At 36.6% G+C, this 20,173-nt stretch overlaps 1 protein-coding gene across 5 annotated transcripts in view; it reads right to left on the reverse strand.

The window, feature by feature from the left end:
- Nucleotides 1-20,173, reverse strand: part of Epha6 (EPH receptor A6) — a 922,972-nt gene that overhangs the window by 282,603 nt on the left and 620,196 nt on the right. For all 5 annotated transcript variants that reach the window (XM_031364192.1, XM_031364193.1, XM_031364195.1 and 2 more), the window contains 2 exons: nucleotides 4,085-4,193; nucleotides 692-762 (listed from right to left, as the gene is read on the reverse strand). In XM_031364192.1, the coding sequence (XP_031220052.1) occupies nucleotides 692-762; nucleotides 4,085-4,193 (180 nt within the window). The remainder of the gene's footprint in view (nucleotides 1-691; nucleotides 763-4,084; nucleotides 4,194-20,173) is intronic.

Raw genomic sequence — 20,173 nt, forward strand, 5'->3', positions numbered from 1 at the left:
TTTAAAAGAAAAGCCAGGTCTAAAAAAACTGAACCAGTTGCTCCATATATTAAACATCTCTCTTGTTACTTCAGTGTTTCTCAATAGAAAAACTGTCTTGAAGGAGTTTGCAATTTGAAGGTGAAGGTGGAGGTGGGTATTTGGGAGAAGAGACGGGCAATTACCCCACCAACTATAGCGGTAATTATAGCTTGCCAAGGAGGAGATTTTCAAATGAATATAACCTTGTAGTTAGCACAGGGCTTCATACATATTCTAAGAGTTAAAGAGCTGATATACCTTTATAGTGCTAATGAATTGTAAATTGCTTTGTTGTATGATTAAGTGACAATCTTTCCAAAAGGGAATAAGGGTTCTTCAACATGTCTATATCTAATGCTTCACTACACAAAACTGACTCATGTTCCGAGCCTTTGTGTTGGTGAATAACTAGACACAATCAGTCACTATGTATTTTTAGTAAACTCAATTTGCTGGGTTCCCCTGCTGGCACTGAAGAAAAGGTAATGCCGTTTAATGAGAATCAGGTGCAATTTCTACCCTAAACCTGGAGCTAGGTGAAGCCCTTCATGCCAAAAGGTTGGAAATGAATTTTTTGTTTGTTTGCTTTCTCAACCCAGTGGATCACAAAGTTAGATGGAGCTCCGTAGGCTCCAGGAGGTCACAGAGCAAGGAACAAAGCAATACTCACTGTGGCTGTTCTGTAAGTGCGTTCTTCTCTTCTCTTCTGACTTCATTTTGGCCTTTATGTACCACTGACACCTTACAAAAAGGGAAACAGAAGCTTACTTAAGCATTATGTGACACAAGCACACAAAACACTTAGGGGCCTCCGGAAATGGCTCAGTGGTTAAAAGCACTTCCTATTCTTCCAGAGGTCTTGAAATTGATTCCCAGCACCTATGTCAGAGGGCTCACAACTGCCGGTACCTCCAGGTTCAGGAGATCTAACACCCTTCTCTAGTCTCTATGGACCTATATGTGCTCACATTCACATACCTTTCTACATATACATGATTTACAACTAAAATTAAAAAATAATTAAAAAAATATTAGAAAACATATCATCCATGGACAAGGTTCTTATCTCTCTTCATAAAGACCAGCTAAAAAATATGTGTGAAAATTCCTCATATAACATTTTTGATATACATAAAAATTAGCATCAGATAGCACTGTCCAATAGACTGATTGAAAAGGTAGGATTCTCATAAAATATTTTATCATCAGCTATAAACATCCTTTTTCTTTTTTATGTGACTTCTAGGAAGAATAATTATTTTTTAAAAGTACCAAAAATTAAAATGAAAATATTTTGAGTTAGAATCTTAAAGATATAGAAAATTAGCTTCTATTTTCAATGACATTTTGCTTGGTGGCTTCTTTCTTGAAAGCTGAAACTCTGAGGGAGATATTCTGTCCTTGCACTATGTGGTTGGGCTCTCATGACTGTTTCAACTCAAGTAACGTCAGCACGTCAGCAACCTCCATGAGATTCAACTGTTCATCAAATTGATATTCCAACTGGTTATGCAGAATATATCTGTAGTTCACAGTACAATTTTTCAGTGTCAGTTATACCTGTATTTCTATGGAGTTTAAATACTCGTTCAGATTTGCTTTATATTTTCCATGGAATTAACTTCTACTGAATGTCTCTCTACCAAAAGTTCATAAGAAGTACTTCAAAATGACTGTAGCTGATATAATTGACCAGTTCCCTTCAGTATGTAGTGTTTAGGCAATTTCTGATGTTATAGAAATGGCAAACACAGAGATTCGAAGCTGAGAACGATTGAGTGTTAAGTCTTCCTGGTCATTAACTTCTTTGTTTAAGTGGTACTGATATTCCAATTCAGGAATTCTGACTAGAGGTAACATTGGATATCTGTTCTCAAGTTCCTTAGGTTAAATTTTGTCAATGAAGATTGCAGCATCTTAAGTCTGTGGCATTTATAATTTAAGGCAATCCTTTTAATTATAAAAGGTAAAAGTTCTTGTAATAACATCATATACTCTGACAAGGAGAAGGATTTCAAGATACTGATGATTTTTGTTAGATTGGGAACAAGTGAAAGAAAGAAGTTTCCTCGGAGTTAAATAGACGTGTAGGATAAATTAAAATGAAAATATTTGGTTGCATGGAAAGTAAAAATGACAACGTGAATGGGTCCTAAAAATACTGCTAATAGCTCATCTAGTGATACCTGCTTAGTAATTATTATCAAGACAACACTAAATATCATAAACTTCTCTTGGACATACTTGTTACAAAATAAATACTTTCAGCAGCTTGTAAACTTGGGGTATGGATATTTTGATAACAATAATTTATTCATCATAAAATTGCACACAACTGAAAGTAAAATGATAACCTATATAGAGATACTAACACAAAGACATGAGGCATATCATACTATCTAGACTGTGATAATTTAATATCATGATTAATTTTGTTTCAGAAAGATTTCTTTGAAGATGTTTTTAGGGGACATATAATATGAAATGATTTAACTTAATTGGAGTGTCATATTTGTATCCAACAGTAAACAATAAATACAAAATCCATTTATCATTAAGTTGATTTAAAATATTGCATTTTGTACTAATCCACTATATAAGCAAATCGGGTAGACTTTGTAATATATGTTACTTACATTTTGTAGAATAGGAATTAAGGTTTTTGTTTGTTTGTTTTGTTTTGTTTTCTTGTCATCTTTTACTGTCATCATGATCTGAATCCCACACCCAGATCTACTACCTGTGACTGTCACTTCTTTAGTGGTTTTCTGCTTGGGTTTAGTGCTTTATATGGAGTCACCCTGGGTATCTATTGCTTATTTTAAGTGCATTCATTGTACAGTTTTAAATCATGAGAATGGAATCTTGTATCATACACTTGTTACAGATTATTAAGTCAAGTCTTGAGGTGTTCTTTAAGCCCTTACTGATATTTACAAATTCCCTTGGTTTTCTCTTCTTGTGAGAAAGTGTCACTATTAAATCAACTTGGAGAGAAAAGGCTTTATTTTAGCTTACAACTGTCAATTCACTATTACTGAGGGAAATCAGGAGAGGAAGCTGGAGGCAGGAACTGAAGCAGAGACCAGAGAGGAATGCTGCTTACTGGCTTGCTCCTTGTGGCTTATTCAGCCTAATTTCTTAAACCATCCAGGATCACTTGCCCAGGATGGACACAATGTACAATCAACTGGGCCCTCACACATCAATCTGAAATGGTCAATCTGGTGGGGAGAGTTTTTCAACTAGGATTTCCTCTTCCCAATGATTCTAGATATGTCAAGTTGACATAAATCTAGACAGCACAAGAATGAGAACATATATTCTTTAGAATAATCTGAAAGGATTTCTGATTTCTGATAAATAAATGTCTCATATCACTTCAAAATAAATTACTTAAAAATAACCTCAACATACTATCCTCATTCTTATTTGTGAAGTTTAAGGATTTACATCTTGGCCATCACCTAGTACATTTAAAGATTAAAATATGTTTTTCTGTACATTGTCACACCAAAACCATAAAAGTAGAAAACTCAGTCCAGAATAGGTGAATCCCTTTTACCAATAGTGAGGATCAAATTTAAATCTTTCACTCTTTTTCAACTTATAATAATTAAAATTTAACATATTACTCTAAAGTAGAAAAATATTACATTTATAAAAATGAAATAATTATAATATAGACAATTTTTATACTTAATTGACAAAACATCTTACTTTCATAACAAATTCACAAAGAGTTTTATGTAAGTTGCTCTGTCTAATTAAACATTATTTTCTAAGAAGAATCCATTAAGGAGTCATCAGAATAAAGTAAAGAGAAAAATCAGGAGTAAGTTTTTCTTTACAGTTCAGCTTTCAGACTTCTTGACTGAAGGCTTTGTCGTCTTGTTTATTAGGAACAGATGCTGAATGTTGGTATTTGCTCCTCCTCCTGCAGCCCTGTGGAGGTTCCCGTGGCTTCTTCAATTAAGGCATGTGGCCACACATACACACATGTGAATACATATAAAGAGTGGTTATCCACCATCTTGGGGATAACCTGGGATGACTCATTTACCTCCCAGTGATGAGGAAGAACAGAGTGAGGATCACTAGGAGAGTGAATCCCCCGACGGCTGCCGTGGCTATGACCAGGATCTGCCCTTGTTCTGCCGCCATGTCAGAAGCTGAAATGCAGACACAGGGGACACTTGGTGGTCAATATCTTAATATGATGATGGTTATTATTTTTAAAGCACAGTAGATTTGACCATTATCTTAATAGGTCTCTAAACAACCCAGGTAAGATTTGTATAATGTTTGTAGAACTGAGGTCATCATCTACCACACAAAACTTTCTTCTTGAAATTATAACTAAAATATTTGAATTCTTTTTTTATTGGATATTTTATTTATTTACATTTCAAATGTTATCCCCTTTCCCAGTTTTCCCACTGGAATCCCCTATCCCATCCTCCCTTCCCCTGCTTCTATGAGGGTGCTCACCCACCTACCTACCCAACCACTCCCACCTCCCTGCCCTGGCATTTCCTTATACTGGGGTATTGAGCCTTCCCAGGACCAAGGGTCTCTCCTCCCAATGATGCCTGACAAGGCCATGTTCTGCTATATATGTGACTAGAGCCATGGGTCCCTCCATGTGTACTCTTTGGTTGGTGGTTCAGTTCCTGGGAGCTTTGGGAGGTCTGGTTGGTTGATATTGTTTTTCTTCCTATGGGTTGCAAACCCCTGCAGCTCCTTCAGTCCTTTCTCTAACTCCTCCATTGCGGACCCTGTGCTCAGTCCAATGGTTGGCTGCAAGTATCTGCCTCTGTATTTATCAGGCTTTGGCAGAGCCTCTCAGGAGAAAACTATATCAGGCTCCTGTCAGCGAGCACTTCTTGGCATCTGCAATAGTGTCTTGGTTTGGTGTCTGTATATGGGACGGATCCCCAGGTGAGGTACAGGGGACAATTTCCTGAACAGAACACCAATAGCTTATGCTCTAAGACAAATAGTCAACAAATGGGACCTCATAAAATTGCAAAGCATCTGTAAGGCAAAGGACACTGTCAATAGGAGAAAGTGGCAACCCACAGATTGGGAAAAAGTCTTTACCAACCCTATATCTGAGAGAGGGCTAATATCCAATATATACAAAGAGCTCAAGTAGTTAGACTCCAGAGAACCAAATAACCCTATTAAAAATGGGGTACAGAGCTAAAGAAAGTATTCTCAACTGAGGAATATTGAATGGCTGAGAAGAACCAAAAGAAATGTTCAACATCCTTAGTCATCAGGGAAATGCAAATCAAAACAACTCTAAGATTCCACCTTACACCAGTCAGAATGGCTAAGATCAAAAAAGCTCAGGTGACAGCAGATGTTGGCGAGGGTGTGGAGAAAGAGAAACACTCCTCCATTGCTGGTGGAATTGCAAGCTGGTACAACACCTCTGGAAATCAGTCTGGTGGTTTCTCAGAAATTGGACATAGTTTACCTGAGGACCCAGCTATACCACTCCTGGGCATATACCTAGAAGATGCTCCAACATGTATCAAGGACACATGCTCCATTATGTTTATAGCAGCCTTATTTATAATAGCCAGAAGCTGGAAACAACCTGGATATCCTTCAACAGAGGAATGGATACAGAAAATATGGTACATTTATACAATGGAGTACTACTCAGCTATTAAAAACAATGAATTTATGAAATTCTTAGGCAAATGGATAGAATTATAAAATATCATCCTGAGTAAGGTGATATAATCACAAAAAAACCACACATGGTATGCACTCATTAATAAGTGGATATTAGCCCAAAAGCTCGGAATACCCACGATACAACTCACAGACCACATGAAGCTAAAGAAGAAGGAAGACCAAAGTGTGGATGCTTCAGTTTTTCTTAGAAGGGGGAACAATGTACTCAAGAGAGGAGATAATATGTGGAGTAGAAACTGAAGGAAAGGCTGCCCAGAGACCATCTGAATTCTTAATTCTTCCTTTTAGGATTATATTTGTGTTACAGACTCTTTGGCACCTTTTTCTACAATATGAAAAGTCTATGCTATAATATAAATTAATAAGTTAAAGTAATTTAATTTATACCTAATATATTTCACTAAATTCAAATATTAAAGGTATAAATTCCCATCCATATGCACAGAGCAAGGATATATTTATGTGGACAAGAATTCATGTGTATATATGTGTGTATATATATATATATATACATATATATATATATATACACACATATATATATGTATATATATATATACACACACATATATGTATATATATACACACACATATATATGTGTATATATATATATATATATATATATATATATATATATGTGTGTGTATATATATATTATATATATATATATATATATATATATATATATATACATGTGTGTGTATATACATATGATATGTACATACATACCATAGGTAATATGTGGGGGAGAAAAGACTAAGTGCTTTCATTCTTCCTTTTGGTTAAAAGGCCAAATCATATATAGTAACCACACACTACTTTTTTTGCTGAATGTAATGTTTAGTAATGTTTTCAACTTGACAGATCCTGGAATCACCTCGGTGATGCTTGCATCTGGGCATATGTGGGATATTTTGATTACATTTAACATTAATTATGGGTAGAATCATTTCATGGACTGGGATCCAGAAATGAATAAGGTTGGCTAGCTGTCCCCTGACTGCTATGGTCTGCTGCTCTGAGTTGTTCTTCCCAGCCCTCACTTCCCTTCCTATGTGCTGGAGCCGTGAGCCAGAAGAAACCTTCCTCCTTAAGTTTCTGTTATCAGAATGTTTTAATAAACAAAGAGAGAAATAAACTTAAGACATTATCAAAAGTATTTAAGCTAAGTTTTGAATTGGGGACTATAATGTTATAGTCCTGAAAATTCTTGTTTTAAAAGCTGTAGCAGCTACATGACCCTAAAATACATTGATTAGTTCAATTCATTACTGTATTCCACTTTCTCTATTACTGTTTTTTTACACTGGATGTGGTAGGATATTGCTTAAATATGATGTATATAATACAGACATATCAGAGTGAGTCCCTTAATATGTAAAGTTGATGTATGTTGATGAATTAGTTAAAAAGTTTCCTCATGTAAACTTATGACTACAGTTCAGGCTTTTAGATTTAAGTTTTGTTTTCTTTCTTATGCTATAAGTACAAATTATAATTCAGTCATCAATAGTCTAAAATGTTAATCAAAAGGTCCCATTAACATCCTTCAACATGACTAAAGCACCACAAATTATTTCATTTGTGTGTGTGTGTGTGTGTGTGTGTTTTTGTGTGTGTGTATGTGTGTGTGCTGTATCAGTATGTATCAGTGTGTGCCCCAACATGCATATGCAAGTCAGAAGATAATATTGGTTTGCAGTTCTAGATTTCTACCTTGTTTGAGACAAGGTTTCTCATTATTCACTACTTTCTTGCCAGGGTAGCTTGACACTAGTCCACAAATATCTATTAGTTATTTTTCTCCACTTCCTATCTTCCTACAGGAGCACAGCGATGTCTCTGCTACTGCATCCAGCATTCATAGGATACCAGGAACAAACCCAGGTCATCAGACTTGTGCAGCCTCCTCTGCTAGGCAGTGTCAACTTTTCGCTCCAGTAAGTAGTCATTCAGTCACAATATTTAGGAGACTCTCTAAATGTAATAAAAAGCAAGTCATGTTTGTTTGGTTTTTAGTTCCAGAAATTTATTAAATATTGGAATTAGATTTTAGTCACCATTATTTCATCAGGCAGTTTTTACATTGCTGAGTTTTGACACATAATCTGTTCAGAGACAAGTTAAACAGTTGTATCTTATCCAGTAAATAATGGACTCAAGCTTTTTATTAGTTTTTCCCCAAGTTTTGCAATCTTCAAAATAGTACTGATATGGGAATTAATGGTGTGCTCCAAAATGTCATATTTTCTCACTGAAAATTATTAAACAACAAATTTTCTTTAAAAATTGATGTTTCAGAAAACGTTTCACTTTTGAAGATAAAGAAGATGACATTTTTTTAAAAAGAAGACATTGTTTACTTACTACTCCTGTGCTCATAAAAGCGATAATCTGCTTCAAGAGTTTTCAGCCTATAACAAATATTTTTATAGTAGTCAGGTCTCTAGTGATTTCTTGAGACTGTATTCGAAGCTCAGATGGGGAATAAGATTATATAGTTGCATGGCTTGTGAAAATCAGAAAGTTTGTCATAGAAATTTATGTTGATTTAAATAATAACTTAGTTTATCACTAATATGTTTCCTTTTATGTACTTCTGATTACATGTCTATGAACTGGGTTTGAATTTAAAATTTAATTATTTTAACAGAATATTAAATAAATTTGAAGAATACATAGCCCTGTATAATTATTTCCTAAGCATGTATATTAGCAAAATTAAACATTTCTGTAAAAGAATAATGTATATATATATACTCAGAATTTAATGAATGTCACCATTGTACTGGGTATAAAATAGTACAGAGAATGGATCTAATATGAGTAGGGAAATATGACAAATATAATTATCCATACCATATTTATGTCCCTAGGACAATGCATGGAACTTTGAAATATTATTTGATGGATGTTCATGGGCCTATAGTACCATTGTTACACCTACTTAAACAATTTTATTACCTGTCTAAACCCAAACACACTGCACAAAGCAAAGATGACAGTACAATACCGAGTTATCTGTTTCCAAGTTCTAGCTACTGAAGTATTTTAAATGATCCCTTTCAGTAACAGGAGGACCTACTAGATCCAGTTTTCCTTTTGTTCTAGCAGAATCATGGATGATCTTGTTTGCCCTTGATTTCTAGTCTATAATGTGAGAGTACTGAATTGCCTGTACTTGTCAGAGTCCTCCAGAGACAGGTAACTATTTTATTGTGTTTTCCAGGAGAGCTACAATAAAATATTGGAAAGAACAAAGTTTGCTACTTGGAATTAGGAGGAATGCCCCGGACCATTGCTGCAGTTATCCCTCTTGCTGGACAAGACCTGTCTTTATTGGATTAGTGCTGGTCCATCACAGAGCTATGATTTCATCTCAGGGTAAACTTCGAATCCCTTAATTTTATTAATGAGGTTCTTTCCAACCAGTTAGCACAAGTCTCTGGCTTGTCTGATTACAGCTTTCCTATAGTTCCTTGAGTGAATCGTGCTTTCTTAAATGTCAGTTTCTGACAGTTCTTTTTTCATGGACACCCAGACATTTGGAGAGCATTCTCCCAGTTGTTTATGTTTTATTAGACCCTCTGACGTGTTTCATTAATCCCTTAAACTAATGCTATGAAAGGAAGTATAGTGTGGATGGTCTTAGATCTAACAGCCATTCTTATGTGAAGTTGAGATGAAAAGTAAAGGAGGGCATGGCTCAAATTACAGCTAGGAGTGGCTAGAGTTATAGCTGGCAGGACAAAGGATTGGATGAAGTGGTGAAGAATTCCTTATCAGAGCCTTGGGGAAGGTATGCTTCGGGTTCTATTTGTCATTTCTTGCTTTAAGGCGCCAATTGTGTAGTATAATGCGTGACAATGAATATGGAGCCCAACTCATATGACTTGATATGAGGTTGTAGCTTAATGAATACAATGAGAGACTGAATTGAATAGGTATATGTATGTACTCGATAGTTCTGATAAGAAAAAGTTAGATTAAGCTGGGAATAACTCAAAACTATCTTTCTTTTGACAATGTGAGGAAGATGTACCTCAAACATAGCTGCTCTATGTAGATGAACCATCTACTCGGTATTTATTTCTAATTACCCTACATATGTTGTAGACAATGGTCCTGGAAGGTAAGAGTTACTATAGGAGCAACATTTACGTTTTACCATGGTCTGCTGAACAAAGTTCAAGGATTCATTAATTCACTCAACAGTATTGATTGGAAGTTACTATGTAACAGATGGCAAGGTGACTCCTCCACCCTCCCATCAAGGAGGCAGATGAACAAAACAAATGCAATTACTATGCTGGTGGACTGACAGTAGAGTAGGGAAAGCAGACAGTGAACAAAAATTATAAAGAGTAAGAACTATTATAGTAGGAAAACTTGTCCACTGTGCTATCTGCATTCATTGTGCAGTTCCAATGCTAATTATGTCTAATTAGTTTTCTCACAGAGAATATATCTAGAATGTATCCTCATAAGTAATACCTTTAGAGAGAGCCCTGAGCCTTAAAGGAACCATAGTAGGATCTGTAGAAATAAATGAAATTTATTTGTATCTTATTCATTAAAAAATATTTCTTCATTAAATACAGAAAGGTTGTATTCTCAGACAAAAATAAGCATGTTAAAATGATATGTTTAATTTTATGGCCATGGCAAGAAGTACACTCCCTTAAGGAAAAATAATTATTTTTAAAAATATCGTGAACTTGTTACAGAGACAGCATATAGCACCTAGATAATGTTTGGATTAGGTCAGAATAACATCAAATGAAGCTTGTTCTAGTTGTTTCTATTTAAAGAGGAAAAAAACCAGAGTGAAGTTCTTTCCACGGAATCTAAATTCTTACAAAAAAATAGATTCCACGTTTTTAGAAAAGTGTGAGAAAAAAAGGAGAAAAGCAATTTGGCTATTTTTAACGAACACATTTTCTTCTATGGAGACATATGATTCTGCCTCACTGTAATCAAGATTTTTTTTTTATATATTTACATTTCAAAGTGAAATGTGTTATTTGTATTCTGTGTCATTTTCTATGGAAGAGCATTTTGAAGTTAACTCATTTCTGTTATGAACTTCTGAAAGCTACTGGAAGATATACGACACATTTTGAATAAAGCATTTCTCAAAAATGCTGTCCAGTGAAATGCATTTTTTTGTTATTTCACTAAAATGATTTTTAAAAAAGGCAACCTGTATTTCAACAAATAGGTTGACAGTAACAAAAAAGAACCATTGTAAGATTTATTGGCAAGTGACACATGAAAATTCCCTCCTTAAATCATATGTAGCAATCAAGATTCTAAATTATATAAGACTGAGAGACACATCTAACAATGTGCAATGGAGATGAATAGATATGCAAAAAATTTCAATGCTACAAGCCTAGGTAGACATTACAATATTATGTATGGATGTTAGGTAGTATAATAAACTCTCCTGGAAGAAAAATACAGCATTGTAATTTTGTAGATAACACTGTTATTATCTTTCTTGTACACCTGGACTTGTAAACATGATCTCCAAAAGTCAAACTTTTAGGTATAATATCTGCCTACAGAAATACGTGAGAAAGTGAGTTACTTATGCCTGTCAATCTGCCTTGGCACAATGTGTCTTTCCAATCTATCCCACCTAATGACATACTTGTTCTTCAAAATATTATTTAAAAGTTCTCAGATCTTCTTCATTTCCTGGAAGGTAGAGCTATTCCTTTCTAGCAAGTGTGGCTCAGAGATGTCTATGCACATGATGCTGGAGTCCACCTCATGTAGATCTTTCTACTGTCTTTCCTACTACACATCTGTATTCCCATGCTCATGAATATTGTCATTCCCACCTTTTAAGCATCCCTTGGTTTGTCCTCAGTCTCTCCAATTCCCTATGTTATTTTCTCAGTTCATCTTCACATCTGATCACATTTATTTGAAATCAGCTAGATGGCAGCCTCAGGTAAAACAGGATTAAACAATAGTAAGAAAAAAATAAAGAACAGGATCTTATAAAAGACATCTGACTAATGTTCACATATTAACAGTGCATAGTGTGCTTTGGAGAAGAGCATGCATTTCCTACACTGAGACTTTAGTTATTTTTATTGATTTCTAAGTTTACAGCAACAGTATAGTAGCAATAGGTTAGAAATTATAAAGTGGGGGAGGGACATAAAGAAAGAGTTAGACAGAAGTGTCCAGAGCTAAGAGTACAGACAAAATGGTGAAAGAGGCTGAAAATATGACATGGTATTTTAAACTATTTCTCACCAGAAACATGAATGTTTAGGACTATATATACAACTCAAGGAATATCAAAAAATATAATATTATAATAAATAATAAATAAATAATTATAAAAATAATATTATGCTCAGTGGCATAATTACTTGAAGTCAATTAGAAACAGTTAATCATCAGTTTCACCCAGCTATGGTCTCTGTGTGTTTTAATAACAATCTCCCTGCTAGGTATGCCCACAGCTACAATCATGCCACAAAGGTTATGGCAGTAAACAACCATGTTTTGCTGGGATTTAGCCTGCTTCACAAGATGGAACCCACCATGACATTGTTAATCATGCCAAGAACACAGGAATAAAGAGGTCATGTGCCCTAAGGGAGAACTACTACTGTTATTCTGCTATAAGCCTATAAAGTGATTCCTAATGACGTATTGTTATATCTACAGATCAGCACATCCATAAATCCTCATCAGAGAAGCTTCTTTCAGTAGATGGCAATTAACACAGAAATCCATAGCAGGCCAATGAGTAGAACATAAAAGACTTTGGAATGCTAAATCCTAAACGAAGTGTCCGTATCACTTCCCATTTCTCAGGGTTTAGGGATCTATGCAACATAATAATGTGGAGGGATCCATGCAATATGCTGATGTGGATGGTGCTTGGTGGAGGGGGAACCAAGGCAACTACAGAAGGGTGAGAGTTGGAGCAGTAATCTTCTCTGAACTGAACTGATCTCTAAGTAGTCCAGTCTTTCCTGTCTGTCCTAGTGAGAGTAAGGCTTATCCCATTTCTGACTCCTTCAGTCAAAGTTTTCTCTCATTGGTCACTTTCTCTGCCCCTGAATTAGACCTTGTTGTTTGGGATTAAAGGTGTGAAGTAAAAGTGTGTCTGTATTCCAGTGAGAGGGATTAAAGGTGTGTGTGGAGTCTGGATTCTAGACAGATCGTATCTTTAGATGTGATCCCTTGCCAGAACAACCATGTTGCTGGATTAAGATTCCTCTACAGCATAATGCTCTAAAAAGTGTTAAGGATTAGCAAATGTATAGTCATAAAAAGTGATTAAAGAAAGAATATACTCTGTGCAAAGATAAATTATTCTAAGTTAAAGAATAGAAAGCTTGTTTGGTTTCCTGAGAAATGTTAACTATTAAACCCATCTTAGCTTCATATATTTGTTTTTTTTTTTTAAATCTCGAATCAATTAGTGAAAAATTAAAGGAAAATAATGTGAATTAATTCCCCCCAGTTACTTATGCCTAAGCTTTCCACAAAGTGAATATTTAGAGGAAGCAGTATAAACATGGAGTTGGATTAGCCCCTTTCCTTTATAATCATCCGATACTTGAGACCATCTTCCATCACAAAAATAATATCTCTTAGATTAAAATTCAAAGCCAGAAAGACAAGTGATTCTCTCTTCCCCTCAGGTGGGCTGATTACTGAGTTCTCAGCTGGTTGGAAGCGAGCCTCACAGATTATCTGGATTTCAGTGGTAGCTTTAGCAGGGATTATGCTTCTCAGAAAGCAGCTTCACAGCAGAGCCTTTTCTACTGCTCTGCCACTTCTCCAGAAACAAAGCAATTCAGTACATCAAACTGTGGCTTCCCTGGAACACCAGCCATCTCAAGGCTCACTCTCCTTGATGGCCCAATTTACCTGTCAGATGAAATGCCTAGCGACAGAGGGATAATTGGAGAATGGGAGTTTGGCACAACTTGACGGAGAGGAAGAGGCAGGGATAGGTGTGCAGAATAATGAAATGCTTTTTTTTTCTCCCCTTTTGGAAGAGATCCTTGAATTCATTAATGAGCTGCACAGATGCCTTGCCACATGCAGAGAATTTCCAAAATGAAAATTAATGATCACAGCCTTTGAACAACTGGAACTATTGTCAACACTTTAAATTTCTGCAATTTAATTTGTAATCATCTCTCTTTTGTACTGCTCCCTGTAGTTAAGTTAGGACTTTGAAACTATTTTTTTTTTTATAATTGAAATATCTCTAACTTCATATATACTTATCTTTTATTTTTTGTAAAATATCTAGTGTAGCATAGTATTCACTTATAAATGACACAATGACTCATGATTACTGACTTGGAATCAATGAATTTTCTATTACAAATGTGATTTTCTATGTAAATTTATGTTATTTGTGGGTATTTGGATACAGGTAAGCATACTCCAGGCATGTAGATATAAGGAATATATCTGCATTTGGACAGTTTAATTTAAACATTTGTAATTCAAAAATTCATCCTGAGCAAGCCTAAACTTGTTACATGTATAGTGAGGAAAAATTCTGTATTGAATTAAATTTATGTCTAGTCATAAACTATAAGGGTCAAATGTAGAAAAATTGCATATGAGCTAATTTATCAGTTGAAACATAGAAAGGCCATCATTGTGACCCTTAGAAACCAAACTTCTCATTTTCTTGAATACCATAAAATGAAACCCCAGGTGCCCTTTAGTATTTTCATCCACATGGATGGTTGCTCCGTTGCTATGTATTCTGATCTATATTATTTCATTATCTTAAGGAAAATTTCTGTGTGGCTGCACAATTTGTGTGTGTTTGTGTTCCAACTCCTAGAATAAGAAGCAAGAAAGACCCAGTCCTGACTTCAATCACAATAAAATATTGATAATCAGATTTATGTCTTTGAGGCTTTCTTTAGTTTTTAAACTATTGTTTGGAGTAAAAAGATTTATAATTGAATATATCACTAATAGAGATCACAGATTTTACAAGGCTTGTAGGTCTTAAGATTTATGTACAACAAAAATTTATTTATTTTTAATACAAATATTTAAGTTAATTGCAATTCAAGATACATGCATTTGTATTTAGAAAATGATTCAGAGGGCTGGCAAGAGGGTTCAGTGGATAAAAAGAATTTTCATCTTGCTTGATCTGACGTAAGTCTCTGGAACCAGTGTTGGGAGGAGAAACCAAACTCCTCAAACTGTTCTCTAAACTACAGTCACACACACACATACACACACATACACACACACACATACACAGCCCCCCCACATACACACATACACACACATACACACACATACACACACACACATACACACACACACATACACACACACATACACATACACACACACACCCACACCCATAGTACTTGTGCAACTGCACCCCCACTGCACCACTACTACTATTTTTTATTATTAATATAATTTTTTAAAAATAAAAAATACATAAAAAGTTTTTGGAGTACACTCTCAATGGCTCAGTACTTATTCTTCATAATAGTAATGTTTATCATTAAGAATGTGCTGGGTCTAGGAATTAGTTCAGTTGGTAGAGTGCTTTCCTTGCATGCCTGAAGCCCTGACTTTCTCAGTACTGACATTCTCAGTACGGCATTAAACTATGGGTGGTGCCTTCTTCTCCCAAACTCTAGAGACAATGGGAAGATTGTAAGACCAGAGGTTGAGGCAAGGGGAAGGCCGTGTGCTCTGGACACGGGGTTGATGCATTGATGAACTCAGGATAGCTTCACAAGACATCTATAAGACCAAGGCCATTAAACATCCAGCACAAAGGGCAGGAACTCAAAAGTTACCACTTCTACATGAGGAAAGATTTTCTTTAAGAATACAGAGGATCTGAGGGGGATCTGAGGGGGATTGCAACCTCATTGGAAGAACATCAGCTGGACGGACCAACCAGTGTTCCCAGGGACTAGACCACAAACCAAAGAGTGTACAGGAGGGATCCATGACTCCAGATACATATGTAGCAGAGGATGACCTGGTCTGACATCAAGTGGAGGGGGGTGACCTTGGTCCTGTGGAGGTTTGATGCTCCAGCATAGGGGGATGCTGGAGGGGTGGGGCAGGAGAGTTTGGGTGTATATGGGAGTACCTTCATAGAGGCAGAAGGGAAGGAGGAAAGGGAGGTGTAGGATGGGGGGCTTGTGGAAGGGTAACTGGTAACTGGGATATTGTTTGAAATGTAAACAAATGGAATGATTAATAAAAAAGAAAAGACTTCATAGATATCAAAAAATAAATAAAAATATCAGAAAAAAAAGAATATAGATCCTTTTAAGTTGACCATTTTATAGAGGATGTTGCTAATTCCTTAAAAATCTATGAATTTCACAAGTTGTATTAAGTGAGTGAGTGTTGCTGTGAAGAGACACCATAACCATGGCAACTGTTACAAGGACAACATTTAATTGGGGCTGGCTTACAGGTTCAGATGTTCAGTCCATCACTATGTCAGGAGACATGGCAGAGTGCAGGCAGGCATGATGCTGGAGAAGGAGCTGAGAGTTCTACATTTTGATTCTCAGGCCAACAAGGCCACACCTTCAATAATGCCACTCCCTGTGAGTCTATGAGGGTGATTTTCATACAAACTAACACAGGGAGTAATTAAAAATAAAAGTACACCAAATCGGAGTGTGGGTGGGTCAGGAAGTGTGGAGAAGATCTGGTAAGAGTTAGGGAGAAAATTGGGGAGGGGCGAATATGATCCAAATTCAGTGCAAACATGTATGAAATTCTCAACAAATTAAAAGTATTTTAATAAAGAATAAAAACTAGGATAATCTTGCATGCTCATAAAACAAGTATTTAAGAGGTAGAAGCAATAGGATATAAGTTACAAGAGATCTCAAGTCCATTCTTGGTAACATAGCAAGTTTAAGATAACCTGGGCTACATGTGAAACAGTCTCCACAAATAAATAAATAAATAAATAAATAAATAAATAAACAAACAAATAAATAATAATTGTGGTGTATTAAGCTTTGTGATACAGATAGGTGTTTCTGAGATAGAAACTAAAACAGTTTCTCATCCTCATAAAAGTTTCCCTTTTGTATCAGAAATAGATGAGTTAGCATCAACTAAAAAGTTAATAAAGTTAGGTAAATATATAGGTATGTATGAGGGTCATAAAGAAATTGAGAGAGAAGGATGGTTTGACTAGAGTAGGATTTTGCAGCTCACCAAGTGGTTGAGTGGATGTTTAGAGACAAGGACACTAAGCCATCAACAAAGGAGTACACGTGGCTCCAGCTGCATATGTAACAGAGGATGGGCTTGTCATGCACCAATGGAAGGAGAGGTCCTTGGTCCTATGAAGGCTCAATAGAGGCCCCAGTGTAGGGGAATCAGGAGAAGGAGGTGGGAGTGTGTGATGGGTGGAGGAACACTCTCATAGAAGCAGGGGGAAGGAGGATGTGATAGGGTGTTTTCAGGTGGGGACTGGGAGGGAAACCAGGAAAGGGAATAACATTCGAAATGTAAATAAAGAAAATATCCAATTGAAAAAAAAAACTGAGGAGAAGAGCAATCCTGTAGGAGGACCAGTCTCAATTAACCTGGACCTCTGAGATCTCTCAGATACTGGACCACCAGCTGATATGAGGCCCCCAACACAGCAGAGGACTGCCAGGTCTGTGCTCTTTCAGAAATGATCCACCTAACCCTCAAGAGACTGGAAGCCCCACGGAGTTAGAGGTCAGGTGGGGTGGGGGTTGTGGACATCTATGTGCAGACAGGTGGGTGGGGCTGAGGTATGGGATGTGGAACTGTTGGAGGGTGCATGGGGGTTGGTAAAAGAAAAAAATGAAAGAAAGCAACAAGGACATCCTATTTCAAAGAAACGTCATCAGAAACAGCCCAGAGATGCAAAAAGCCACAAAACCTTCAGGACTTGTTTGTAATACAAGGATCAGGGAAAAGCAAAGGAGCAGTTGTCTGCATCCCTTGCTTCTGCTACTATGAAGCTCACAGGTGTGAAAATATGAGCATTCACTCAAAATTGTAACTTTGATGGAGATATGAATTTTTGTGGATAGATGGGAAGACTCTGCCTGTGTATCAGAACTGAAGCAGGGGAGTCGCCCTGGGTTGTGTTGAGCCTCACAGTGCTCCCATTATTTTCCAGTTACATGTGGGATCCAAGTCCTACTTTTCATTGAATCAGTTGTGTTTCTCCTGTTTAAGATTGAGGATAGTGAGAATTCTATTTAGGGTAATGAGTTCAGAGAAGATAATCTAACCGTAAGCGTACTGTGCATGGAGAAGGGAATAGAGTGGAAGACACACGGATATGTTTCTGCCTCAACATTATAACTTCACTTTGTTTATTATATCATTCTTCAGTGGCATGATTTTCTTTGTACTTGATGCTAAACACAGCATCTGCAGACGTTCCCTCGTGACTGGATGGACAAGAATGGAGGGCAAGGTGAAATGGGATGGAAATACTTTTATCTGTCTAGAACAGTCTTTTGTTAAAAAAAAATATTGAATGGCCCATTGGGTACCTGAACCACACTTAAAGGCAGGCCTCATGCCTAGCAGTAGGTGTTCAACCCAAAATGAACTCAATTAGGATGTGGCTCAAACCAGATACACTGAAACTAATAGAAAAGAAAGCGGGGAAGAGCCTTGAGCACATAGGCACAGGGGTAAATTTCCTGAACAGATCTTATGCTCTAAGATCAATAATTGACAAATGGTACCTCATGAAGCTGCAAAGCTTCTGTAAGGCAAAAGACACTGTCAATAGGACAAAACAGCAACCAACAAATTGGGAAAAGATCTTTACCAATCCTATATCTGATAGAGGGTTAATATCCAATGTATACAAAGAACTCAAGAAGTTAGACTCCAGAAAACCAAATAACCCTATTAAAAAATGGGGTACAGAGCTAAACAAAGAATTCTCAACTGATGAACATCAAATGGCTGAGAAGCACCTAAAAAAAAAAGATTGCTCTGGCAGCATGTGTATAGTAGAGGGTTGCAAAGTCAGTCATCAATGGTAGGACAGGCCCTTGGCCCTGTGAAGGTTCTGTGCCCCAATGTAGGGGAATGCCAGGGCCAATAAGTGGGAGAGAGTGGAGTGGCAAGCAGGGGGAGGGGGGAGTCAACAGGGGTTTGTTCTTGTTGTTTTTTGTTTTTTGTTTTTTGTTTTTTGTTTTTTGTTTTTTTTTTTGGAGGGGAAACTGGGAAAGGAGAAATCATATGACATGTAAATAAAGAAAATATCTAACAAAAATAATAAAAAAAATTAAGATGTGGCTGGGCTGTCCAAATCAAAAACACCAATGAATAAAGCTGCTATTCAAATCCTAGAGTCAAATAAATGAGAGCCGGTGAAAGGCTGCTGTTTTGCTTAATGCCAATTTGAATTTACCATATTTGTTTATATGAATTGTGTATTAGTGCTCCTGTTGTCAGAACCCCTCTCTAAGCTGATGGTGGGCCTTGACATTGGTGGCTAGCTTTTCGACCCAGTAGTCCTAGTAACTTAGAGCCTAGGCTTCTTCTTCTTCTTTTTTATTTTTTATTTTGAGATAATTGGATGATAAGAGCATGTGGAAATTTTATTCTCATGCTTCCATTTCTCTTCATTAATTAAGGAGCAATGCTGTCAACTTAAAGTATAACTGAGAGCTAGTTAGAATGAATTTTGAGATTGAAACATGATTTGCAATTTCTGTGCTGTGCAAAGTCAAACAATACAGGGGTCAAGGTTTAGAATTTAGAACACAGAGCCTAGGCTTCTAACAGTGACTTTACTGCTGTCTGCCAACAGCTGGCTCAACATCCTTTGACAAGAAATTCTAAGGAAAGTTTTGGGATCATCACGTGAAAGCTATTCAGGAGAGGCTCATAACTCTCTTCCAGGGTGTCCAACCATTTGATGTTGCAACCCAATAAGGGCACCTATACACATTTAGTGCTCCATTCACAGCTCTCTGGAGGTTAATGCTGCCTAAAAGCCAAAGTTTAGATATCTCTGTCCATCATCTGTGTCAATTTTGTAGCAGGTCAGAGGGAGCAGGTCTACTTGTAACAACCCCAACCTCCTGGAAAAAAAAGGCTTCATACACATGCATTTTGGTCAGGTTTATCAGGCTTCTTCTCAGACCTATTGTGTGAAATTCCAATTACAAATTTCATATTAGCCTTGCAGTGGTGGCATATGCCTTTAATCCCAGCATTCAGGAGGCAGAGGCAGGTAGATCTCCATGAGTTAAAGGCCAGCCTGATCTTGATAGTGAGTTCCAGGACAGAGAAATTAAAAGCATTTGCTGTGAATCTTGATCTTTCTCTAACTCAAGAGATGGAGAGGCAACAGGGATTTGTTTTTGTTTGTTTGTTTGTTTTTTGGAGGGGAAACCGGGAATGGAGAAA

This window comes from Mastomys coucha, unplaced genomic scaffold (genome assembly GCF_008632895.1).
Source record: "Mastomys coucha isolate ucsf_1 unplaced genomic scaffold, UCSF_Mcou_1 pScaffold12, whole genome shotgun sequence".
Lineage (NCBI taxonomy): Eukaryota > Metazoa > Chordata > Mammalia > Rodentia > Muridae > Mastomys > Mastomys coucha.